The following is a 27,789-nucleotide window of genomic DNA, read 5'->3' as shown; positions in this document are numbered from 1 at the left end:
AGAGAGAGAGAGAGAATAGGTGGGTTGCTACTTTATTGCTCCAGTACTGGAACTTCAATCCTCTGCACACTTACTTGGAAGTAAAGCTAACCGAGCAAATTGGGACTTAACTTCTGTTACATCTGTGTAACAGCCTCATATAACCAACATGCATAAAGGAGTTAAAGCCATAGAGTAAGGCTGTCCTGCCAGGCTTAGCTAGGTCACTGCCCCCTACCTTGGGAGGAAAGTACCGGTAATCAAACCTAATGTACCTCAGTCTACCTGAGAAGCTCAGTGTGTAAATAAGTCTGAGCTGGTTGTTCCAGACTCAGACCTCATGGCTCTAACAAGCTTCTTTTGAGTTCCTATACCAATAATTTCGGAACTTTATCCACTGTAACTAAGCCAAGTTTTACTGTCTGAGTTTTCTGATTGATGCATGGAAAAGCACATGAAGCTGACCTTTTGGAGAGTTTGTAAGTAAACCAATTTTTTTTTTTTACTTCCCAAATGTGTGGTCTTTTTCTATGCTATAGTAAGAGGAGAACTTTGGAAAGATCTTAGAAAGGCATATTTTAAAGGTCTAACAGCCTCTATTTTCATGCTTTACTTTGCTGCATATATTGTGATTTTAAATCTCTGCCGGGGTTCTCTCACCAAAGAGTACTTGCCCCAAACTCTTAGCATCCAGGTAGTATCCTTTTATACCTATTTTATTTTTCCTTGCCACCAACATCAGCACAGTGACTTCCAAAATTTAGCATTGCACAGGACTTCCAACAGTGGAGGCTAGTCCACTAGGCCAACTGGGGTGCTGCTCCACCAATGCCAATTTCTGTTCCTTCCATATTCACCCTCCCATTCATTTTATAGCACCATTTTGCTATAAAAGTGAACGAAAAATAGCAATGAGAGGCAAACAGTAATTAAAGCCTCTCCTTCCAGTGAAAACAGAAGCTGACACTGAGGTGATCAAGAGAGATTATTCAAGGGGCAATTGACACAACATTCACTAGCAATCTCACTGCCACACTCAACAGGAACCAATAAAGCAAGCAGGGTTTTAATTAACATCAGAAAGGATATTTGCTGAATGGGCCTTCCTTGTGGCTAAACATTATAGAGAGATCTTGCCCATGGAGAAAAGGCACTGCTCGGTAATATAACATTGTATTAAGTGCTGTGTGGAATCTCTATTTTAATTCCACTCTAGGCTAATTGTGGAAAAGTAATGCTTCAGTTTAAGAGCACTAAAGAGTTCCGGTCTGAAAGCTATCTCTGTTAGGGAAGAGAGCATAGTCAGAATATGGTGTGACAGAAGAGGACAATATTACCACTAATAAAAAGGTCAGTTACTGGAGGCAGTATAAGCTGGAGGAAGCTGAATCCTGAAGAGAAGGAGGTGCTCTGAACTGGTGGTTTCCCAATCCAGGAGATAGGAAGGCAGCCTGTTCTATATGGGGTTCCAGTCCACCTGAATGATCAGGTAAATTGTCTGTGGGTACTCCTTGATTTGACCCTGTCACTGAGGTCCAGGTTGCCTCAGTAGTGTAGAGATTCTTTTTCAGATCCAGCTGGTTTACCAGCACTGACTGTTCCCCCTCAATATCATTTGGCAGGGGTTCGGGCCCCCTCAATGTTGAGGGGCTGGAGGAAGCCGAGTGTGGCGTGGGCTTCTTTTGAGCTCAAGAAAGGAGGAGCCACTGACCATTGCAGCTGTGCCATGCTGGGCTTGATCTCCCGACTTTGCAATGTCACATGTGTGTTGTATGCAAGATGGCGCCTCTGGCCACAAAGGTCCATTCTCTAGTGTGTGTCTACCTTGTATATTTTTCTAGGGAACATTCCCTTTTGTTATTGGATAGCCACAGCATCATTGGGTATGTGAGAGAAATCAATATTGTGGAATCTCCACAATCAGGACATGGAAAGTCTGAGATTGTCTGGAGCAGGGTGGGTGGAAAAGCAGGAATGGCAGCTCTCTCTGTCTAATTTTGTATTATGTCATACCCACATGGTAGCCATGTTGTGTTATGCTATGCCCCCATGGTAGCTATTTTGTGACTTGTGCCCACATCACTTCCTCAAAATTCAAAGTGTGTGCAGCAGTCCAAAAGGGTTGGTAACTTAAAATATTTCCATATTGCCACGCTCAGACTTTGAGGTTAGCTTGCTCTCCTGGCAATGTCAATGCTAACTGAGGTCAGGTGATAAATGACTTGCTGGGGGACCTTCTCAGCAATGGCACCCTGGCTGTTGTTTGGCTGGTGCCTATTTTTGTCTAATTTTTACACCAGTCGAAGATAGCTCTCTATTCTCCCTCCAGGCCTTTGGAAAGACTTCTGAATACGTCGGGCATTACAAATGTCAAATGAATGTACTGTTTTTAGCTATATGTTGTTGTTACGTTGTATTTTATACTGTTGTGATCTCCACCAGGATCACTTCACAATGAAGGGTGCAATATATATCCTAGAAACATATACATAAATACAGTGGTACCTCAGGTTAAGTACTTAATTCGTTCCGGAGGTCCATTCTTAACCTGAAACTGTTCTTAACCTGAAACATCACTTTAGCTAATGGGGCCTCCTGCTGCCGCTGTGCCATCGGAGCACGATTTCTGTCCTCATCCTGAAGCAAAATTCTTAACCCTGGAGCACTATTTCTGGGTTAATGGAGTCTGTAACCTGAAGCATATGTAACCTGAAGCGTATGTAACCCGAGGTACCACTGTAGACACTCTCCCTGCACTGCTGTTTATAAATTAAGAAGACAGTAACACTTATTATTTACACCTTAGGTGGATTATAATAACTTCTCATCATTGCTTCACTTGCCAATCATTATTTACTATCTGTGACCATAGGAACCAACTCCTAGGAGCCAAGGCCCCTTCACCCTGCCCAATAAAATATTTGAAGGGGCTGGGTTCCCCCAAAGTTGATGGGCATTGCTATTCAAATGGTGTGCATGTGCTTACTTGCCCCCCAATATTTTATTCAAGTTGGCACCCCTGTCTGTGACACAACCATCCCTGCTTACTTCCAGGTGCCTCAAGCAGAAAAGCTGCCCGCAAAGTGGGATAGAGCCACTCCACTTGCTTCCCAGGAATGGATCTCTGTTGCTTACCAAAAGTGAGGGTGAGGGATGAGGTGGCAGGGAGGTTGTCGTAGCGCAAGCACAACAGCAGAAGTGTCAGATTGGCTCCACCAATGCGTTTGCACTGCAACAACCTCCCTGAATACCTCTTGTGGACCTTGACATCCCTTTCTCATGTCTGGCCCAGATTACAGGCTGTTAAAATTATCCCATAATAGCTAGTGGGAGCCGCTGAAAATACAATCTGCACCTATCTGTGTAGCTCTGCCCTGAGTTGTGTTAATTGGATGGTACACAGATTGCACCACATGGAATCTGCATCTGTGTGGTGCATTATTGGAGAACTTGAGAGCTTGGATACGTGTGCACATTTCTGTTTGTATAACTTTTCAGTTGTTACTCTGTAATTGCCCTTTTGTCCTTTTTTACTTTGGGTTTCTTTCTTGTCCCCGCAGCACATTTTCTTGGTTCCACATCTACTTTTGCTCAGGGGCTATATCTCAAGAAGAAGAACAGATAGCTTGATTAGATAGGCTAACCATGTACGACACCAACAGCTGCCTTGGTGACTTGCCAGGAACCCAACCGCTCTGCTTGCATAGGAATCTGCATAATATTATATTAAGAAAAATTAAATCTGGATGCAAACAGACAGATACAAAACACCCTTTGTTATGCTAAAAACCATAGGTGGGGTAAACAAGCTTTTCTCTTTACTGTGAGAACAAGTGACAGCTCCTTCAGTTCATAAAGCAGGTGACACAAAATCTACGCAAACTGCAGCAATAACGAAGAACATTCTCATGTTTCCCCATTCCCTGGAGAAAGTTTGCAATAACGTACAGCTTGATAAGACATGCCTCGCTAAACATTTGGAATTGTTAAGCGGCATTGAAGTCTAATAAAATGTAATGCTCACTTTACTTGTTCTCAAGTACAGAAAGGATGATGCGTGTGTTATTTCCTCAAATGAGTGCACAGTGTAGTTTCGTTTAATGAACTTTGCGCAAAACAGACAGAGCTGAGCTCTGCCATCCACACAAATAAAGGGATTTTCAAAGAGTCGCACGGAGTCTTTTTCTGCTAAGCTGAAGTCATCTATGCTTTAAGAATTAAAATTACATCTGTATTTCACTCTCACTCCAACATGGTGACCTCGTAAGCATCACCAGAAAAAGAGGACTCTGACCTGCGTGGAAATTATGCTGGCACTGCCAGCTGATGTTAACAAGAAAAATATTCCGTGAATCCTGTTTTAAACATATAAATTAATATAGGCAGTCCAAAAACGCATCTAAACGAAATTTACGACTGTAAGCCACACATTCAGATGTAGAAAGGGCAGCGAGATCTTCTAACAACTGGGTGATAGATGTTTGTCCTTGCAGTATCTTAGCTACCTTAAGGGCTTGCAGAACCCACATTTGTTGTCCACAAAACAGGGTTACAATGTCAGTGTGTGTGAGAGAGGGGGGGGGGGAGAGAGAGAGAGAGAGAGAACATCTGGAAATATCAAGGATTTTTCCAAGACAAAGTTGGTGTGAGCAGTGATTTCTGATTGCTGGGTCCACTCCTGACACCAGTCATTCCCAAGTATCAGAACTGACCAGGGATTTGAACCTAGTTCTGCTGATATACACATAGAAGACTGAAAAACACTGTGTCATAATTAAGATGCTCTCTTACGGTGCTTTTTTCTTCTTCCCATAGTCTCCCAGCAAGGTGAAAACCAAAGGCGGCTCTACAGAGAATTACTGAAGAACTATAACAGCCTGGAAAGGCCGGTAGTGAATGACTCACAGCCCCTCGTCGTGGAGCTGCAACTGTCATTGCTGCAGATAATTGACGTGGTAAGTTGGCTTCCTGTTCCTTAGCAGCTCTTAAGTAAAACAAATTAAAAATCAGTCGTGTGTTGGTCCAGGTGAACAAGGATTGTTGGTCCAGGTTAACAAGGATCTCTCTGCAGACCTGTTAAAATATATAAGTTATCCCAGACAACATTTCAGCCACCTTATCCTAAAACAAGATAGTTAAATAACGGCAAATACAGTAGTACCTCGGGTTAAGTACTTAATTCGTTCCGGAGGTCCGTTCTTAACCTGAAACTGTTCTTAGCCTGAAGCACCAGTTTAGCTAATGGGGCCTCCTGCTGCCGCCGCGCCACAGTAGCACAATTTCCGTTCTCATCCTGAAGCAAAGTTCTTAACAAGAGGTACTATTTCTGGGTTAGTGGAGTCTGTAACCTGAAGCGTACGTAACCCGAGGTACCACTGTATATCACTTTACTCCAGTCTGTCCAATCTTGTTAACATTTGGAGTGGGATTTTAATCATGTTTTTTAAAAATTGATGAGCCCGAGTTGTAATGTTATTCTTTAATTAAGGAATAGTCAACTCAACATGGTGCCCTCCAGATATTTTGGACTACAACTCCCACCATGATTGACTGGCACATGCTAATGGGGCTGGTGAGAGTTATATTCCAAAATATTCAGAGCGTACTGCACTGACTACCCTTGTTCTGATCATTCCACATCCAGCCTTTCTTTTGAGGCCCTTTCCGTTTGGCTTTGTAGCAGCTTAGCTTTTAAAGTAAACCCAAATGAGAATGTGTGAGATAGTAACACGTTTTTATTTCTTTTAAAACTCAAATTCTGTTTTTTACCCTCCAAAAGGACTCAGTGTTCTGTAGTCATAAAAATATGGCGCAACTAAGAGAGAGGACGTTGCAGATTTATTTCATAAAATTTATACACCACTTGATTGCAAAAACAAAACCCTTCAGGAAAGAATAAAGCAATAAGATGACTGGTGTAAAAACAACTATTTCAAACATTCCAAAGAACCTTCGACGTCTGACTCTTTGTGGGTGCTGTCACTAGAAAGCTTTTAACCACAAGAGAATTACACGCGGATAATTTTGCCTGTCAAAAATGATTTTGTCAGTTTGCTTCTAATGGTTGTTAGCACGGAATCTCTGGCGCTGGGTGACACTAATTGCGCTTTAATTAACCCAAAGTTAAAGTGGGGAGACTGGTGATCCTGAATAGTGGTGGCAGCGGTGGGTGGGGTGTGTGAGACTATGGGTATGGGGAGAATTAGTGATGGATGGTCACACATCAACCCCGCCCCCATATCCAATTTCAAATGATTAAAAAAACCCACCAAAATTAATTGAGCAGATAGCCATTGGATGTCTGGAAATTAATCCAATTTTATTCTTGAATTAATTTTGAATCAGCAAAGCCTCTAGGTCCTGCAAGGTAATTAGGACATAACCAGGGCCTAGAGGGCTCTCTGCAACCTACACACTTCCAGACGGGATCCTCTCCTCTTCACCTCTATTCAACGATGCAGGGGGGGGGGGAGGACGGCAAAGAAGGCCTCCTCCAGGTTAGGAGGGGGCACTGCAGAGAGGCCTCCAAGTCCCGTTTGCTCCCAACCCTCTAACTAGGGTGGAATCTGGACACATACAAAAAAAATGCTGTGAAAATGCTTTTTAAAAAAAGCGTTTTGAAAAATATATTGAATTTGCCATAAGCTCATAATCGCCACCTAGTGTCACATTTGTATAATGTGCTTAAAATGCACTTAAATCGTTATATTTGCAGCAGTATAGCTGAGTCCCAGGACTATTCAGGAACCTAGAGAACTCTGAGATATTCTGGCAGAGATTGGGCTGTAACTACAGCCCTATAGAAGTATCTGAGGAGTGGTAGAACAGGTTCTGAGGCCTCGGCATGGTTCTGATGATGCCATCGGGGCTGTTATATATTCAGTGATGTTCGCCTGAGCTTGAGTCTGGACTAGGATTCTGAGCCCCTGTGTTCTGATTTGATGCATGATATCCAATCACATAGCATCTTCAGGGTTTGGTCTACTGGCATTGGCTCTTAAGCATTGAGATTCACAGCTTGGGGGCTTAGACAGCCAATCACGTTGAGAGTGGGAGTGGCCTAGGCCTTTAGAAATACCTATAAGCAGTTGCTTTGCCCCTCTTGTTCTGTTCTCTCCCTAAAGTCTCTTGCTGTAATCACTACATCTTGCCTCATAGAAACCCACATGTAGCATGCAGGGTCAACAGGTCCTTTCAATTCCTGTTTCAGTGTTTGCAGCTTTCACGGAGACTCCAAAGGAGTCGCCGCAGATCTGGTGGGCAAAGACCTGGTTTGGAACTGCCCCTTTCACTGGAGGGAATGCCTCTAAACATTTGAACAACAGATGAGTCACATGGAGGTATAACAAAAGTTAACACAGTGAAGGCTTTTGGTGCTAACATTTAAGGTGCAATACAGCTTAAAGGTAAAGGGACCCCTGACCATTAGGTCCAGTTGCGGACGACTCTGGGGTCGTGGTGCTCATCTCGCTTTATTGGCCAAGGGAGCCGGCATACAGCTTCCGGGTCATGTGGCCAGCATGACTAAACTGCTTCTGGCGAACCAGAGCAGCGCATGGAAACACCGTTTTCCTTCCCGCCAGAGCGGTACCTATTTATCTACTTGCACTTTGATGTGATTTCGAACTGCTAGGTTGGCAGGAGCAGGGACCGAGCAAACGGGAGCTCACCCTGTCACGGGGATTCGAACCGCCGACCTTCTGATCGGCAAACCCTAGGCTCAGTGGTTTAGACCACAGCGCCACCCGCGTCAATATCACTAATGCTACACTATCACTAAATAGTAAATACTCTTGACACTGGCGACGTCACAACAGAGACGTGGCACACAAATGGTAAGGTTTTATTTCACAGAGCAGTCGTGCCCCAAAAGGTCATTGAGATTCCAGTCAATCAATCAATCAATCAATCAATCAATCAGCACCATTGCTCAGCCAAATAAGCTGACCAAACTGCTAGGATTCCTGTAAGTTTCAGGAAATAGACTGTTCCACACAGCTGCCTATTGCTCAGTCCCAAGGAATGTTCTCTCCCACTTCTTAAGCGACAGCGCCACCTGCATCCCATCTATTCAGCTTAGAGCTATCTTATCTGAGAGACCACCTTATATACCCAAGAGGTCATTGTGTTCTACGTGAGAGTTTCTAGTTGAGGTCCCTAAAATGTCATGAGCCCACTACACTTGGTGCAGGGCTTTCAGTGTGGCTGCCCTTGCTCTGTAGATACCACCAGTGTCTCGAAACTGTTAGAGACGTTCTTGTTTCAAGATGGTTTCCCAGCTGGGCGAAAAGGTCTCCCGTGTCTTAGGTTTAGGTAGAAGAAAACACTGATCTTAAGGTGTTTGTTTCTTGTGCTGTTAGTAGTTGTCATGTAAACCACCTTGAGGCCCATGTCGGAGGTAATTTATCAATTGAAAAATTAATAAATGTGAAGGTCAGAGAGTGCCTGGGTGGTCATAATGCCTCCCCCCACACTTTTAAAGCACTTCATTACTTTTCTCACATATAAACAATGCTTTCCGTGTTAGCTGCTGCAATGGTCAACCAGCAGTATAGTGGTACCTTGGTTTATGAACTTAATCCATTCTAAAAGTCCGTTCTTAAACCAAAGCATTCTTAAACCAAGGTGTGCTTTCCCATAGCAGCGGGGGACTCAATCTGCAAATGGAACACACTCAACAGGAAGCGAAACATGTTCTTATTCCAAGGCAAAGTTCACAAACCAAAACACCTACTTCCGGGTTTGCAGCGTTCTTAATCCAAGTTATTCGTAAACTAAGCTGTTCTTAAACCAAGGTACCACTGTATGGGAATTCCAGTGTCCCAGGAAAAGCCAGGCAGTTTTTCATATCCATTCTTGGCTTACAATGAAATCCAGCAATATGCTTGGCTAGTGATGGCCCCTTGCCATCCCTTAACATCTTTTCGTGGATGTGTTTCACCACGTCCTGAAGGATCAGAACTGGAAGCGGCGCAAACACCAGGATTACTGGAGCCCCCAAATCAGACCTAGACACTCACATTGACTGCTAGCGTGTCCTTTCCAGAAGAAGCTGATCAAATTACTTGGATTCTGCTGTGCGTTGCGTGCGCCTGAGTCCTGTCTCTTAACCAGTCTGCTATCTAATTGTAATTGAGGACCAGAGGGGCTTTCATTAGGTGTTTCCCAGAATGTTAACACATGGCTTTGTCACTTCGGAATGCTAACTACGACTCTGAAATGCGCAGATGTCTCTGATGTTCCACAAGTAATTTGTTGATTAATTATGAAGCTTTTTAACCATTTTACGCAGAAGTATCTTGTATGTTGAAAGAAATGATGAGCCATGTGTTCCTATAAATGATTCATCAGATGCAGTTCTTAGAGGGGTTTTTTGTGTTGTTGTTTTTTTGCAAAGCTATAATTACAGCTTGCGTGCTCTGCCTTCCAAACTTGCCAGGCAAATGCACGGACAGCTTACCTGCCATGCCAGAAGTCTGTGCAAAGTAATTGCATCAGCAAAATTTGCAGTGGGGCTGATTTATCAAACGAGAGCTCTCCTTCCCTTGGAACATCACCACAGCTGTGAAAAGAACAACAGTTGGGGGGGGGGTTATACGCTGAAGAAAATCCCAGCTCTGCATTGCCCCCACAGTGACAGTATTTCTTCATTCTGTAAATCCTAGCAATCATCGGAAGAGTTCAACAGGTGTTACTATTATTGCTAGAGTTAGGCAATCGCCTTTCATTCTGATAATTTTGTGTAGGAATTATATCTGTGTTGTGAGAATTCCCCGAGGCGTTACTACCACATGCACAGAGATAGATTATGCCCCTCCTTTGGAGTCTCTGAGGAAGAGGCCTGGCCAATCATAGCCAGAAGTGGTGGGTGGGGTTAGTCCAACTGTTGGGGTCACCAACCTGGCCACCCATGGGTGCAGCGATGCCCACAAGCCTGTTTATTTTTTTCCTTATATGAGTGAATGGCAGCTATTTGTGTGCCCAGGTGGAGACCCCCCCAACCCCAGGCAGCACCCGGGTGGAATAATGACTCGTGACGTGTTATGGGATTAAAATTGGCCACAACTTTATTAAACTTTCAGATGTAGGAAGACCTTGGCTTAGGCGTTGGGTGTTCATTCCTCCCAGTCCCCAGCTGGGGATCTGGGGCACGTCAGGTTTATCCAATCTGTCTGGGGATTGGGCTGGCTCTGGAAGACATATGTTTAAGCAGAGAGCCCACCCCCCATTTCACCGCAACACAATGATAACCTTTCAGCGTATGGCCAGTGACCCCCCTCAACACAACCCCTTTAACGGGGAACCCTGGGATTGCCGCCACAGGGGGGGAGGCGTGTGTCACCGCTTCATGCCCTCCCCTCCCATTTAGGGAAGATAGACTAAAGGATTCCGCCCAAGGTCTATAACCGCCACTCGAGACTGCAAAATTGGCCAAAACAAGTGATGTGGATCTTTGGTTGAAGGCCCAGGTGTTCACTGGATGGACTCAGGGTTGCCTGGACAGCTGCCCGATGCTGTGGCCTGTTTGTTTTTTCCTTATATGAGTGAATGGCAGCTATTTATTCGTATGGGATAAAGAAAACATGGGTGCACCATTGGTGGGAGGGATAAACTTGCCCTTGGTAATGCTGCTGTCAGTCCCAAGAAGGAAATTTCCTTTCACATCCATTGGGAGTTTTGTCTTGGGGTAGCTGACAGCAGCTGTGTCTCTGTGATTTTTATTGGGACCATGGCGGGGAAGAAAGGAAGCTCCCTTCTCTCTCCTTTCATGTCAAAGCCACAATGAGAATCCTCTCTCTGCTGGCTGTTATTAATGAAAATGAAACCGTCTCCTTGAGGCAATCAGCTTAGAGTCAATGCCTAAATAGCTAGGATCTGGTCTAAAATTTGAAGGAACCTATTTCAAATTCCATGCAATCTCCCTTCTGTCACGGGAAGAGAGGACAATAAAGACAATTCAAATCTTTGTTACTTCTCGCTCTTTTTGTATGACTGATATATTTCTCAGAAGTGGCTCACTCTCTCTATACAAAGTATATATTTGAAACCCAAGCTTTTTTTGGATTAACCTGTGTGCTACTGGCATCAGCACATTTTTGTTTGGTCTGTGTGGGAATTATTATTACTATTATTTTTATTTACTCAGAAGTCTCCCGGAGATAACAGATGAAAGCCTTTGAAAATGTCTTTGAAAAATAGTGTATGTCAGAGATAAGGCATACAATGCAACTGAATAGTATTCAATTGCTATACTTAACACCATGAAAATACTGCCAAACCTCAGCTATAGCTGATGGAGCTACAATTTCCAGGGGAGTCCTCATTTTATGCAGTAGCAATTATTAGTCTTTCCTGACTCCTGCTTAAATTTCTGATACAATCTAAGTTGTTTCAATACAAAGGTTCTTTGATACTGCTGAGACATTACTTTTCTACAATCAACTTGAAATGGAATTGAAAAGGTGGTTCCAACTTCTTAATATAGTGCTATATTATCTGTCAGTTCCCATCTCGTTGACCACCACCCATCTGTGTTTAATCAAAATTAAGTTCTGTTGCTGCTCCACAATTTTAATCCCTCCTTGTGGCTTCCAGTTCTAATTGCTTCCTGTTCAGCACGGTGTGGTAGCAGTATATATGATAGTTGCTCCTTAATTAGTCGGTTCCTGTTCCCTGTTTGGCAGGGGGCTTCAATTACAGTTTTCTCCCCACGCTACCCATTTCCTCTGTTTAAATTGTGAAATACATGAGGCAGTGACTGACTAGTTCTGGGGCAATTGCTGATGCCACACTGCACTGAACAGGAAGCAATTAGAGGCAGAAGCTGAATGGAGGAATGGGCTGATTAAGACCCCAGAAAGCTTTAACAGTACTTTGCCAATCCCCACTGGGCAGTGTGGCATTGCAATATTAATCAGATTTCGGAAAACAAGGAAACAACACAGAAAACCATGGAATGCAATAGGCTCAGGGGCTAGTCATGATGTTGTTTGAGATCCCACCTAACAAGCAAGTGAATAAAATATGGCTTGCTTGCTTGCTTGCTTGCTTGCTTGCTTGTTTAAAACAGCTAGTGTGGAAGCAGATGTCCCAAGATACTTTTTCTTCAGGCATACAATCTGTCATTGAAAATTACAGATTTCTGCCTTGCCATGAAACAGGCTGCAAATTACCATGACAGACAGATTGTGCAAGGCAGAAATCTGTAACAGGAGGAGTGGTGGTATTGAGTTAGCAACAGTTGGAAGGTGATAATATATTGGAGGTACCGCAGTTTTCCGTGTATAAGTCTAGGTTTCCCCCCTAAAAAAATAAAGTGAAAAATTAGGGGGGCATATTATACACGGATATATCTTTCCCCATTTTCTTAAATCTGAGTTCCCAAAAATAGGGGGCGTCTTATAGACGGAAAAATACAGTAGTTGCCACCTTCAGAATATTGTTGTGTCCAGTGTCCCTGGCCTAGTGGAATCTTCCACCTTCACTACCAAACGTGGATTGTATCTAGCAATCTTTGGTGACAGCTTTCCGCAACAATAACTCAGTTCTGTAATATGTTTTGGCAGAATCTGCTTTTTCCCTGAGAGATCTCAGGAGAAAGTAGATAATGTTGGAGCAAACAAGGTTTATTGGGGTGGGGTGGGGGTTGCAAAAGAGAAAAGGGGTAATGGCAAAAGCTGTCTGGGATCATGTGCAGCAGTCGTGGATTAGGCTTGGCCAGGAGGGATGGGGATGGTCACTTAAAACATTCTCAAGTTATTCTCAATCCCCCCCCCCCCCAGTACTAAGCCAAAACTCCCTTCTTACAGAGACTGGTACAAACCAGCTGTGTGTTCTCAATCAGCCTTCATCAACTTGGTGACCTTCAGATTTTTTTTTTTTTACCAAATCTATCAGTCCTGTTCTAGACAATTGGCCCTCTTAAGTCCAGAACGTGGGGAACAGCTCTTAGTCTATCAATATATGACACTGCCAAGAATTAGTCATTGGTCCCAGTTTGTTTGGCACACATTTGCTTATTTGCTTTGGCCTCCGAGACCCACCAGCCCCAGCCTTTACGGTCAATGGTCAGGGATGATGGGAGTTGTAGTTCCAGGTTGGGTAGAGGGGAGTGGATTGTCGAAGATGTTAGAAACCATTTGATAGAAAATCTGAGTTGTGTGACAAATTCATGCACCTGCTCCTGAAATTTAAAACAAACCTCGAAACTCTCTTTTGGCACAAATCTATCATGTTTATCCCCAAGTGGGATTATTGGAGATGTCTAGGAGCGTTGACCTCTGCTTCCATTGATGAGAGTTAAATCTAGGGGATTATTATGGAAGGGGCATTTCCTTCCAAGCAAAATTAACTCTCTGGTTTGGTTATTTTGTGCTTTGAGTAAAGCCGTGTTTAAATCTCTGCAATGGCTTATCGTTTGGAGGGCAGGGCGGGCTAAACACATCTTTACAATGCAAGATGTATTGAAATCCACTGTGTGGCTTTCTTTGGATGCACAGTTAATAGCTTCATTAAAACTCTTCCAGGGGAAGATATTTCTCTCTGAGGTTTCCAATAATTACTGCATTCAGTGGTACTCAAGATGGCACATTGTGGGCAAAGAGGTCAAGAAGCTTCATTACTCTCCTGGCCTTCCTATTCTCACACGGTTCAAAGTATTAACTCTTGTTCAGAAGCAGCTTTGGAGTGACTGAAATGCCTGAAATACTACCAAAAAGGAAAGAAGATTTTGTCACTTTTCACAGTCTTCTTTTGTGCTGACATGAAAGTTTGGCATTTTCCATGGGGCAACTTGGGGAAATGGATGCTCCTAAATGAACGTGAGACACTTTCTTCCATGTTAAAAGTCTTTCTTTATCTTGGCCAGGGATGGGGAACCTGTGTGCTCTTCCAGATGTGCTTGAACTCCAACTATCATCAGCTCCTGCCAGGTTCTCCATCCATGATCTAGTGGGGGTGGAGATAGACTTACATTAAAAGGTAAAGGTAAAGGTACCCCTGCCCGTACGGGCCAGTCTTGCCAGACTCTGGGGTTGTGCGCCCATCTCACTCAAGAGGCCGGGGGGCCAGAGCTGTCCGGAGACACTTCCGGGTCACGTGGCCAGTGTGACATCGCTGCTCTGGCGAGCCAGAGCCACACACGGAAACGCCGTTTACCTTCCCGCTAGTAAGCGGTCCCTATTTATCTACTTGCACCCGGGGGTGCTTTCGAACTGCTAGGTTGGCAGGCGCTGGGACTGAACAACGGGAGCGCACCCCACCGCGGGGATTCGAATCGCTGACCTTTCGATCGGCAAGCCCTAGGCGCTGAGGCTTTTATCCACAGCGCCACCCGCGTCCCTTTAGACTTACATTATACAGTATCAAATAAAACCTTAATATCTGCGACTGTAAACAGGAACATCATGATTCCTGCTGCCCAATTTTAATTCCCTCTTAAAGGCTACAGTGCAAGAACTGAACTTTCTGACACCAGTCTTGTAGTCTAGAGAGAAGCAAGAAGGACTTCCATGATGGTGAGGTTGGTGGAGGAGGAGAGGACAGCATTCAGCAGGCTAGTACATCTTTTTTCTTTTGCAGACTAGGGACGCAGGTGGTGCTGTGGGTTAAACCACAGAGCCTAGGACTTGCCAATCAGAAGGTTGGCGGTTCGAATCCCCATAACCGGGTGAGCTTCCATTGCTTGGTCCCTGCTCCTGCCAACCTAGCAGTTCAAAAGCACGTCAGAGTGCAAGTAGATAAATAGGTACCACTCTGGTGGGAAGGTAAATGGCATTTCCGTGTGCTGCTCTGGTTCGCTAGAAGCGGCTTAGTCATGCTGGCCACATGACCCAGAAGCTGTACGCCGGCTCCCTCAGCCAATAAAGCGAGATGAGTGCCGCAACCCCAGAGTCGGTCACGACTAGACCTAATGGTCAGGGGTCCCTTTACCTTTAACTCATTTAAAAGAGTGCTATATTTGAATTTTGATTTGTAAAATAGATTGGCTTTAATTTTTTAAAAGATTTAAACCACCTTTCAGCCCAGAAACAGATCTCCAAGACTGCTTATAACAATTTCAAGATATCCCCACCCCAACTTAAAACAGATTTGTAAATAGCCACATATCTCTGGTAAATAAGAGAGCTTCTTCCTGGCAACAAGGTTTCCCCAAGTTGGGGAAAACTTATGGAAACTTAAAGAGAACTGAGTGTCACAAGTGGACATGTGTAGGCTATCACTTTTTTAAGTGGGCTAGTAAATTGTAAGCATTTATTTGCAAGGCTGAGTTAAAAGCAGAACTAACACCGATAATAGCAGTGATAATAAAAGCTAATTAATGACCACTAAAATCACTAGAAAAGAAAAGGTACCCAGCCAACAAAATAATAATAATCTAGCAGCAAGCATTAAATTAGCTACACTGGTGAATTTAATTTAAACAAGTGTTCCATTTTGGCACAGCTGCAGACATTCTGATTTCTGTAATTTTGCCAGATTTTGTAATCCTTGCTCCTGGTTCATTGGCTGCATAATCTGGCCGAAAGCCCTGTGAGAAGGGAATTTGGACAATTTCCCCTTTCAGTGTCTTTTGTAGACCAGGAAATCCAATATCTAGCACAAGCAAATGTCCTTGCAAATCTTTATTTTGAAACATCCCCAGATCCAGGGGATCTAAAATTGAACTGCAGACAAATGTCTTGCTTCAGCATCCAACCTTTCATCTGGTTCTTGAGGGAGACCTGTAGCTCAGGGGTAGAGCATCTGTGCTGCATGCAGAAGGACCCAAATTCAATATTTGACATCTCCAGGCAGGACTGGGGAAGGTTCCCTGTCTGAAATTTTGCGGCGTCTCTGACATTCGGTATAGGCAAAATTTCAGCTATATGGATCACTGTTCTGACTTGGTATGAGGCAGTTTCTTGTGTCCCTATGTAAAATCCAATCAGCGAGGTAAGAAGACTGCTTGGCTGACAGTATTTTTCATGTGGTTCTGTTGAAAGGGTTGCACAGTCTCCTGGAGGGCAGCGGTCTTGGAGAAATTTGCAAACTTTGCCTTTATCCACTCTGGACGCAAGTGATGCAAAATAAGTTGTATGTGTATGCAACTGGTGTGTGTGTGTGTGTGTGTGTGTTTCTGTGTTTCTTTTTCCTCCCCTTTGTCTGGAGATGCAAATCTGAGCAGGGTCAGTTATATTTGAAATCACTTCCGCGTTGGAAATTGCATGTAGCTTTACCTTTGCAGTTCAGCAACAGCTTTCATCTGCTGCATGTAGTTGTGGGAAAATAGCAACGGCATTCACGGAGGGTGATTGGGAGTTGTAGTCCAGCAATATTTGGAGGGGCGCCAGGTTTGCTATCCCTCTTCCAGGAAATAAGAATTTCAGAGTTGAGGTAGAGCCTCTCATAATGCTTCTCTACGTGTCTTTAGTCGTCTTGACTTGGCACACAGGCAGTCTACTTTGAAAAATGTCCCTCCTCAGTTCGTCAGGAGAGAGGAAGTCTCTTAGGCAAGCTGGGCCTAGATTGCATAGGGATTTTTAGTGCACCCCCCCCAGCCTCAGAAGCCAATGGGGAAATAGTGCAGAAACAATCTGATGTCAACTTCTTCAGAAGGTGGGCTACAGCATCATGGAGAACCAGGATGAGGAAAAGGTTGCAGCTTCTGGTTTATTATTCACTGTTGGTACACAATGGCACACAGATTGTCAGGAAAGGAAATGGCACCCCTAGAGGCAAGACTGAGAGTCCATCTTGTAAAGGTGTTGCCTTTTGCTGTATCATTTAATACCTGAGTGGTTGTCTCTCTGGAATGAGCAATGGCACAAATCTCAATAATTTTGAGAAAATGTATTAGTCTTGTTCTGTGGATTGTTGTACGCAAAGCTATGGCCCTTCCAGATGTGACTGGACCACAGCTCCCATCACCTCTGCCCATTGGCCATGCTGGCTGTGGCTGATGGGAGCTGGAGTCCAATCATAATTCCCCCACTCCTGAAGAACTCTCACAGTGCTTTGGCCCAGTGCCCCAGGGGTTATGTTACTTGGTTATTGTATGAGAAGCAGTGGATAAATTCCAGAGGCCCATAACAAGGTCTTGAGAATGAGCCTGTGTGAAGTCTTCCACAAAGGGAGGCATGAACAGAGAAACTCCTCTAGATTTGGGTTCCCTGTTTCCATGAGATGCTCTTCTACTAAGAGCTCATCCAGACTTCCTTTTGTGCCTACCTTCTAGGCACAGGTTCATTCTTGAAAGCTCCATGTCTGAGAACTCCCCCCGACCCATGTTTTCCCTGTGAAAGCCTGACATTCTTTACCGCTGAATTGGAGCAAACAGCAATCTCCAAAAGACCTGAATTACTATTTGTTCCAATTCTGTATTAAAGAGTGGATTTTGCTGGGGAAAGTGGCAAGGCAAAAAAGCCAACAACCTGTGCCAGTTATGGACTATGCAGAAATGGCAATATTAAAAAGATCAAAATTATGATTTTTTTTAAAAAAAGAGAAGAATGGAGGCCCTTTCTGGACTATTTGGAAAAGCACTACAAATAAATGAAATCACAGGCAGGATTCGAGATAGGAGCAGCAGAATGACAATGATAAGTAATTGTATTTTGGTAATAGGGATTTTGGTAATAGACGATAATTATATTGGAAATTATATTGGAAAAAGCGCAGACCCTGTGCTTAGAATTGTGGCACAAATGGAAGTCTGGATGAGCCCTAAATTGGAAATAGCATTTTAATGGGCAGAAAAGGCTTCCTCCTAGTTCAAGGGTACCTTTGGGTCTAACCCCATGTCCTGGCTGAAGGCTGTCCGTATGCTTGGCAATTCAAGAGACAAGATAAGATTGCAGTCTTAGCTGGACGCGGGTGGCACTGTGGTCTAATCCACTGAGCCTCTTGGGCTTGCCGATCGGAAGGTTGGCAGTTCAAATCCCTGAGATAGCGTGAGCTCCCATTGCTTGGTCCCAGCTCCTGCCAACCTTGCAGTTTGAAAGCATGCGAGCGCACGTAGATAAATAGGTACCACTGCAGTGGGAAGGTAAACAGCGCTTCTGTGCACTCTGGTTTCCATCACGGTGTTCCGTTGCGCCAGAAACGGTTTAGTCATGCTGGCCACATGACCCGGAAAGCTGTCTATGGACAAAAGCCGGCTCCCTCAGCCTTAAGCGAGATGAGCTCCGCAACCCCATAGTCTCCTTTGACTGGACTTAACCATCCGGGGGTCTTTTACCTTTGTATAGAGTAATAAACCAAGATTTCAAAAAGGGAATCAACAACCCAGCCTAAATATCTTATAATATACAGTGGTCAGCACATTATTCCCAACATTAACATCTGGATTCACGGGATAAAACCATAATCCTTATAGTACATCCTGTACAAATCTTTCCCAACCAGTTAACTCCCATTGTGTAAGCTTGGCCGCCAAGATTGAAACATACAAAAAACACGATGCAGAAAGCTACAATAATGAAAGGATTATCCATCCAGTAAGTATTTTTCATTTATAAAGTATTAATGGAAAATGACTATAAAAAGATAAAGGGAGCTGTTTTGGTGTATATATGCAGAAGGGGGGAAATAATGCCCTCTCTGCATTTGCAATTACATATCTGATCCTCTCACAATATAGCTACGCTAGGTTGCATTACAGAAAGAGTGGGAGTCTGCCGTGTTGCTGCATTTTAAACCTGCCTATTTTCGCTTTTTATCATGAGTGGGTTCTCACATACAGGACTCGGGAATCACTTGAAAGTCGGGGGAGTTAACACCAAGGCAGCAATTCCCAAATGGCGTTCTTGTGTTGTGCATCCTAGTGTGTTGCAAATGAATGGATGTGTTCCTGAGGGGACTGCCTGCTACATCCAATGATCTGGACTTGCAGGTAATTCTGCCCACTGCCTTTCTCTGGTGTGGTTGAAGACACTGCTGATGCAGCCATGCAGCAGAACTGCCCTTCCACAGAGGAGGCTGCCCGTTGCATCTCTGCACGAATCGCAACCAGTCAAGAGATATGCCCCAGACTGAGATTCAGGAGACACATAGGTGGTGAATTAACCGCCTACCTAACTTTGATGGTCTTTCTTAGCCCATTGCTCTGCAAACTTATTCTGTCTTCTCACCCCAATATTGCCCATTGTCTGTGGCTTCCCAGGGCCTCAGGAACAAGTAATTCCCAGCCTGGTTACCTGAGACTATTTGAAGAGGAAATAAGATTCCTTCATTTCAGGGGGTTGGACTAGATCAATGTTCCCCAACCTTGGGCCTCCAGCTGTTTTTGGACTACAATTCCCATCATCCTTGACCACTGGTCTTGTTGGCGAGGGATGATGGAAGTTGTAGTCCAAAAACAGCTGGAGGCCCAAGGTTGGGGAACACTGGACTAGATGACTCTTGGGGTACCTTTCAACTCTACAATTCTATGATTCCATGATAAGAGACCCAAACTGAGACCTTCTGCATGCACAGCATATGTTTTGCCACAGAGCTATGAACCCTACACACCTGTGGATGAAGATGTGTGTAGCTATATTCAGACCAGGCCACTTTGATCCCCCAAGGAGTTTTACCAGGGGCACCTCAAAGGTCCCTTGCAGCTGCTTCCATTCCATAAATTGTGCCCCACCACCATTCTCCACAAGTCGCAAGGGTCCCCTGAGCCGCATTTCTCAAATCACATAGTGCAGCCACTCAGGATAGCAATACATCTTGTGGCACTTCTCATTGTAGTTTTGAAGGAAGCTTCTATAGACCAAGCTAGACCATCGTCGATCCATCTAGCTCAGGATTGTCTACATCAGAGTTTCCCAAGCTTGAGTGCCCAGCTGTTTTGGACTACAATTCCCACAATCCCTAGCTAGTGGGACCCAGTGGTCAGGAATGATGGGAATTGTAGTCCAAAAACAGCTGGAAGCCTAAGTTTGGGAAACCCTGGTCTACCTTATCCATCTGCAGCTCCCCAAAGTCTTCCCCAGCCTCCACCAAGAGATGACAGGGATTGGATCCCGGATTTGTGTATTTCTTGCATTTTTTATGTAACTCATGACAGGACTTTTCTCAACAACTCACAAAGCAATAACAAGCAAGCATTAAAATACAAAATAAAACAGTAAAAAGCTATTAAAAATTCAATTTAAAAAACTGAAACAGAATTGGAACACAATTTAAAGCTCATTTTAAATCTGAGAGGCCCAGGCTACAAATGTACTTTACTTATAACCACTCGCTACAAACAGCTTCTAGGGAAGTTTATTTTATGTCTTCCACTTAATGAGTTTTCAGTTCACATATGTCATTTCCGGCTGCAGTTTTTGCTTTCTGATGGCACTTTCTAATCTATATTATTACGGTCGATGACCAGCATTAAGAAATGGGGATCAGAAGCACATAGAACATATTAGATGACACTTTCTATTCTAACTTTCATGGTGCCGGATGAACCATAGCAGGGGTGGCCAACATGGTCACCTCCAGATGTTGGACTACAACTCCCATCAGCCCTAGTTTGCATGGTCAGTAATCAGGGATGATGGGAGTTGTGGCCCAATAACATCTGGACGGCACCACATTGGTTACCGCTTAAGTATAGTTCTGACGCAACATGTATTTGTCCTGAATTGCAAAGTTCAAAGCCTGGAAGGAACCTATATAGGCATTTAATCAACCCATAATACCCAAACCCTTCAAAGACAGATGTTTGTCTCGCCTGTTTTCTGAAAAATCTCTGATGGATGGGATTTCACAGCTTCCTCCGGCAATTTTCTGTGTTTCATGATGTACGCCTATCTTTAGAATAGCCTTCCTTCAACTCAACCTCTTTCAGCTTTAAGTCCTCTATCGCCTCGTCCTTGACCATGCAGAACAATTTCTCACTGCCCCCCTTTCCTATATTTGAAAGCTGCTAATCCAATTACTTTGAGGTTTGCTTGTTCCCCCCACCCCCAAATCAGCCCCCTCCTTCTCATCTTGACGCTTGCAATGTGGCACAGCAATAACAATGAATAATGAATAGAGTAGAAATAACAGCTGGTGCCTCGTTCCCTTTATTGCAGCACCTGCAAATTTTGGTGTGAAATGTACCACTGAATACTTAAGATGACAAGTTGCACCAGGGAAACCCATATCCAAGTCACTGATGGACGGTGGGCAGAATATTCAGCTGACTAGGGTAGAATCTTTAGTCACCAAGCTGGTGATGCAGGCTCACGCTTCGGGGCAAATCGTTCTCAAGAGAGGTTTGTTCATTTTGAGGCCCCATCTGTGACGTGCGCTTTTGACCAAATCTCGTTGCTCAGGCGCAGAATCACCACCTCCATCCGATTTCGCACCTTGGTGTCTAATCTATAGATGACTTGCAACAGAATGATGTGCTGGCGGCTTCCGTTGCAAAGCACTGCATCTGAGGAGGTTGTCTTTATTTTATGTGTTTTTAGCAGTGACATAGGGGAAAATTTTTCGTCAGGGAACAGAGAGGGCCAGAGGTCACAGCTTGCAAGGGCATAGCCGCTGACTCCTTTCCAAAGCCAAACGGGCTTTGGGAAGGTGATGGAAGGGCTCTTGGGCCCTGTCAGAGCATCGCAACTCCATTCCTATGCCAAGCAAAAGTTTCCCTGGCTTTGGGGCAGAGGTGTCAGGCTTTAATATTTTAATACTCTAATTGACTGGGTCAAAAACTTCACTCTTGTGTTAATATCAAGGACTATCAAAAAAACCGGCAGAGAGGAACTGAGAGAGAATTAAGAGCCTCGGACGTGAGATCTCCAGGCTGATAGTAGATCAAGATTGATGGACATTTGTTGGGGATTGAAACCGGGAAAGGGGGGGGTGGAGTTTGGGGATCCAAAGGGTGCATAATTATAATCTGGTTTTGCTTTTATTTTGTTTTGCTATTTGTATGAAAATTGGGGAAGTCGTGGAAGGGAATTTGGGTCGACTTTAAAAAAAAAAGTTTTAAGAATGAGAATTGATGTATAAATATTGATGTTTATAAGGTAAAATTGGTTTTTTTTTAAATGAACTAAATAGAAAAAGGTTAAGAATTGGGGATAAGAACTTGTTGAACTAATAATTTGAATTGGAATACAAGAAGGGGAGGGGTGGGGAAGTCAGGGAAATATGTTATAGAAAAAGAAGGATTGTAAACTTTATGTGTTTTTAACTTTTTTGTTTTTTGTTTTTTGATTTTTTATTGTACTAAAGTGGAAAATTTCAATAAATATCTTTTTAAAAAAAAACAAAAAACTTCACTCTTGTGGCCTATCCCCACAACACCTACTCACTATGGGCCCTACTAAAGCAAACAGTCTAACTGGTCAGCATCTAAAAGATATTGAGCATCAGAACAACCTGGCCACTATAAGGAAATTCTGCCCTTGGTACGTTCATTTTCCACTCTCCATTTTGATTCTCTGGCCCCATATCTGTACAAACTTATTATCCTAAAATATAGACGTGCTTTTACAATTGCAAGACTGGATGTTTTGCCATCTGCGGTACTTGAGGGTCGTTTCCAAAAGATCCCGCCTGGGAAACGTCTTTGCCCCTGTGGAGATGGTATCACCGAAACAGCGGCACACGTCCTCCTGTCTTGTACTCTCTACAAAGACCTGAGGAACGAGATCATCACCCCACTCGTACTAACCATCCCAGGGCGCTCAACCACTGCCACAATGTCCTTTCTTCTATCAGGTCAAAATGAGCAGATAACAGCAAAGGTTGCTAGGTTCATAGCAGGGGCAATCAGAATAAGGGCCAATAACTGACTGCTGATTCAGGACTTTAAATTGTGCTCTTATATCAAATTTCCTTTTCTGCGTATACTGCAATGTTTTACTGTTGCTATGGCCATTGGCTAAAGTAAATAAAGTTTTATCTATCTATCTAATTGACTGGGAACATTTAGGGGCCTAGCCTAGTCAACTGACCATTCATGGCTTTTTGATTCACAAATGTCAACTCCAACAGTAGGTTTTGCTCTCTGCTGGTGCCTGTATGCAGGTCGCTACAGGGAACCAGGCAGGGGGCCTTCTTGGTAGTGGTGCCCACCCTGTGGAACACCCTCCCACCAGTTGTCAAGGAAATAAACAACTATCTGATTTTAGAAGACATCTGAAGGCAGCCCTGTTTAGGGAAGTTTTTAATGTTTGATGTTTTATCGTGTTTTTAATAATCTGTTGGGAGCCGCCCAGAGTGACTGGGGAGACCCAGCCAGATGGGCAGCGTATAAATAATAGATGATGATGATGATGCCAAGTGGTGAACAAGTGTGAGTGAACCAACCCTTAGCTGTTATTCCTGGACTGCAGCAGGTTGGTCCCTTCCAGCTCTACAATTTTATGATTCTGTGTTGAGGGCAACTTGCTACTCTCTTGATATTCCGGATTACAGTCCCCATCAGTCCCAGCCAGGGCAACCATAGTCCAAAACATTTGGAGGGCACGAGTTTGGCGAAGACTGGCTCAGGAGGCGTCTTCCTCTCTAGAGTGTAGCTGGCTTGGCAATCATTCCATCCTCCTAGGGAATAATGGAAATTGTTGTGTAGTGGAGGACAAGGCTATGTTCTACCTCCACTTCCTCATTCAGAGTGCCTTATTGGTGGGAATCACAAGTGAAGAGGTGGCTGTTGTGCTCAGCTCATGCTTGCATGCCTCCCATGGGCCACTGTGAAACCAGAATACAGTGGTACTTCGGGTTAAGAACTTACTTCGTTCTGGAGGTCCGTTCTTAACCTGAAACTGTTCTTAACCTGAGGCACCACTTTAGCTAATGGGGCCTCCTGCTGCCGCCGCGCCACCGGAGCACGATTTCTGTTCTCCTCCTGAAGCAAAGTTCTGAACCCGAGGGAATATTTCTGGGTTAGCGGAGTCTGTAACCTGAAGCGTCTGTAACCCGAGGTACCACTGTACAATTGTGGGCTGGGGAATAGGGGGCTGTTGTGTTGCTGCTCTTGTTAAACTATGGGGAATCAGGTCTATCCTTGCCGATCTACTGCAGATCACACAGCTAACTCTCAGTATATCCAGATGACTGGAAGGAACTGAGCAGCCCCTTCCTCCTCCAGCAGCTGCTTACAGAGTTCTTGCTTCAGGTGAGAGAGAGAGAGAGAGAGAGAGAGAGGAGAGACTCCCTGCTGCTACTTCTCTTACAGCAGCAGCAACTGCAGCAGGAAGTCCTGTCCTCAGATCTTGGGCATTTAGGCCTGAAAAGACATCTGTGCACTCGCTGCAGGGGACCTGGCTGCTCAAGCCGCAAGTCTCAGGGTTGCGATTTACTAAACAGAGTGTTTTTCTTTTTTTCTTTTAAGTCACCTAATTTTTTTTATTATTTTTTTTGCAAAAGGGATTGGTCATTTGCAAAACAATTCCTTTCCAACCTACATTTTCTCTTTTGAGTTTCATGGTTTTGTTGTTGTTGTGGTGTTAAATGATGAAATAATTCAGGCGTCTTCACAGAGATTGGTTATGTTAAGTAACAGCAAAAGCTTCAGCATGGCTTGGGCTTAATAATAATAATAATAATAATAATAATAATAATAATAATACAGTGGTACCTTGGGTTAAGAACTTAATTCGTTCTGGAGATCTGTTCTTAACCTGAAACTGTTCTTAACCTGAGGTACCACTTTAGCTAATCGGGCCTCCCGCTGCCGCCATGTTGCCGCTGCGCGATTTCTGTTCTTACCCTGAAGCAAAGTTCTTAACCTGAGGTACTATTTCTGAGTTAGCGGAGTCTGTAACCTGAAGCATCTGTAACCTGAAGCGTCTGTAACCTGAGGTACCACTGTAATAATAATAATAATAATAATAATAATTTTATTACCAGTATTTGTATCCTGCCCATCTGACTGGGTTGCCGCAGCCACCCTGGGTGGCTTCCAACACATATAAAAACATAATAAAACATTGCACATTAAAAAGCTTCCCTAAGTTACTCCTCTCATGGCAAGCTGCATCTCTCTCAGGTTGATATTTTCTTTCAGGCTTTGTGTCTTCTTTATCTTCCTTTGCATTTTTTTTTAAGGGGGTTGTGGGGCTGTGCTGCTTTTTCTCTTTCCCCCTTTTTTTTTTTTTTTTTGAGTCACAGTGTCTTCAGGCGCTGCTGGTGCCCTTGGATTTCTCTTGCTTGTGACGCCGGCTTACATGCTGTGAACTTCCCAGCAATATTTCTCTCTCTAATCCCAGCTCCCCTTTACAGATGATTATTCTTACCTATATAAAGCAGATTATTTGTGTGATGGTTCAGACTTGCCCAGAAGCTGTTTGCTTTTGCTGACATGCCGGGTCGCTGAGAGGACACTTCATTCCGTGATTTTTCTAGTATTAGGTATTGTCACATGTAATAAGATCTTGCATGCAAGGGTGAGCCTGAATAGGAAAAGGGGAGCACGTGCAGGGCAAGGTAGGTGCGATGGCATAGCCTCATATGCACTGCAAATACCTGGGTTTGCCAACTGATCTGAGGGGAAAACCCCTCTTTGCCTGCTCATATGCCTTTAACTGCATCTTCGTCACATGTCCCACAATTATTATTATTATTAATTAATTAATTAATTAATTAATTAAATTTGTATACCGCCCTATACCCACAGGTCTCACTGTTTCTCTTCCACTGCAATTCATCCTTTATGGAAAAACATTGTGATTTGTATCATTGTCTGCTGTGGGGGAATTATGTAATATATGTAATTAATAACCTAAATTACATAAATTACGTCCACATTCTAACCCATTCATTTAAAGTAAACGCAATGTGAATGCAGGGGAAATTACGAAGTGTTTGTTGTCCAAAAAGTGACAACAACAGCAAAACCCAATTGTATTCACTGGGTTGGTTTCCATTCTGGACATGGAACTAATAAGTGAAGATTGGGTACTGTATTTTTAGCCCTATAGGACACACTTTTCCCCCTCCAAAAATGAAGGGGAAATGTGTGTGCGTCCTATGGGGCGAATGCAGGTGCGCACCGACCCCTCTCGCTCTCCAGGCTTCAGGAAGCTATCCGCAAGCCTTGGGAGCCCGCGGGAGTTCCCGCCGGGCTCCCTAGGCTTGCGGAGAGCTGCCTGCATCCCGAAGCATGGCGGGCGCCACTACTGAGAAGGCCCTCTGCCTGGTTCCCTGAAACCTCACTTCTTGCAATGAGGAAACCGCCAGAAAACCCTTGGTGCTGGATCTCAGTGTCCGGGCTGAACAATGGGGGTGGAGACATTCCTTCAGGTATACTGGGCCGTTTAGGGCTTTAAAGGTCAGCACCAACACTTTGAATTGTGCTCGGAAATGTACTGGGAGCCAATGCAGATCTCTCAGGACCGGTGTTATGTGGTCCCGGCAGGATGGCAAACAGCGCAATGTTTCCAAGGTTGCATTGCCACTCTTCAAAAGCCTTCGGCTTCAGAAACCTTTCAGACTTACCTTCCAGACATCAAAGGTATTCATGGGATTATTATCAAGATATTTCCTTTAATGTATGTGGGGAAAGCAGCTGCCTTTGGCAAGGAACTCTGGACCCTTGAATCATTTTGACAAGATGCCACGTACCATGAAATGATGCATGAAACCCAGTCCGCCCAGGGCTACCTATGCAGGCATAGAGCAGAGTCCACCACTCTCGGCAACGGACCTGCTGTATGCCAAGCACCAGAGTCGTGAGCAAGAAGAGACAGTGTAAAAATCTGGGTGTCAGGTTTAATTTTCACTGCCTGGAGCATTCGATGAAGGGAAGGCTTTCAACACATAAGGAATTCCAGCATCTGGTCTTTTTACTCCGGGGACCTTCCATTAGGTGTGAAACTGTTGGGAATTGAAGTTCCAGCAAAGGTTTCACACCACCCCCGATGCCCCTTCACTCTCTTAATCGGAGTTTGCATATCACTTTTGACAGAATAGGCGGCACTTGGCAAAGCAGCGTAAGGCCAGTTCTGTTATAAAGGTCAAGTGTGGTATAAAAAAATCATGCTTGTAAAAGAGCACACAGAGGTGTATTACTCAATCCCCGCTCTGTTAGGACACCTGTCCTGTATGGGTCCTTCAGCTGTGCTTTTCAAATACTTGACTATAAATTCAACCATATAGGGACAACTTTAAAGGTAAAGGTAAAGGGACCCCTGACCATTAGGTCCAGTCGTGACTGACTCTGGGGTTGCGGCGCTCATCTCGCTTTATTGGCCGAGGGAGCCGGCGTACAGCTTCCGGGTCATGTGGCCAGCATGACTAAGCCACTTCTGGCGAACCAGAGCAGCGCACGGAAACACCGTTTACCTTCCCGCTGGAGCGGTATCTATTTATCTACTTGCACTTTGACGTGCTTTCGAACTGCTAGGTTGGCAGGAGCAGGGACCGAGCAACGGGAGCTCACCCCGTCGCAGGGATTCGAACCTCTGACCTTCTGATCGGCAAGTCCTAGGCTCTGTGGTTTAACCCACAGTGCCACCCGCATCCCATAGGGACAACTTTACAGGAAGGCAAAGGATGGCCACCTGTCACCTATATAATACAGGATTGTCCTGTATTTCAATGTAAAATGCTACGTCCTGTACGATAAGAGTTTTGTCCTGTATTTCAGGTCTTCTCTCTCTCTCTCTCTCTCTCTCTCTCTCTCTCTCTGCCTAGTTAGGGATCTTCTCCAAATGCAGGTGTTTGAAAGGGTGTGTAAACGGTCATGTATTTAAACTCTGGGCAGCCAAGCACAGGCAGATTTACAAATCTGTGTGTGTGAGAGAGAAATTCCAGAGGGGCCACCCTATTAGGCTGCAATAGATTGTAAAGGATTTCTTTGAAGTCATTTCAACACTAGATGGGGGGGGGGGGAGGAATCGCCCCCAACCATCC

General features: G+C 44.3%; 1 protein-coding gene across 1 annotated transcript in view; it reads left to right on the top strand.

The window, feature by feature from the left end:
- Positions 1-27,789, top strand: part of LOC114587416 (neuronal acetylcholine receptor subunit alpha-7-like) — a 115,810-nt gene that overhangs the window by 32,488 nt on the left and 55,533 nt on the right. The window contains exon 2 of the mRNA XM_028711621.2: positions 4,795-4,934. Coding sequence (XP_028567454.2) covers positions 4,795-4,934 — 140 coding nt within the window. The remainder of the gene's footprint in view (positions 1-4,794; positions 4,935-27,789) is intronic.

The sequence above is a fragment of the Podarcis muralis genome, chromosome 17, assembly GCF_964188315.1.
Source record: "Podarcis muralis chromosome 17, rPodMur119.hap1.1, whole genome shotgun sequence".
Classification (NCBI taxonomy): Eukaryota; Metazoa; Chordata; class Lepidosauria; order Squamata; family Lacertidae; genus Podarcis; species Podarcis muralis.
This window is presented reverse-complemented; position numbering and strand designations above follow the sequence as displayed.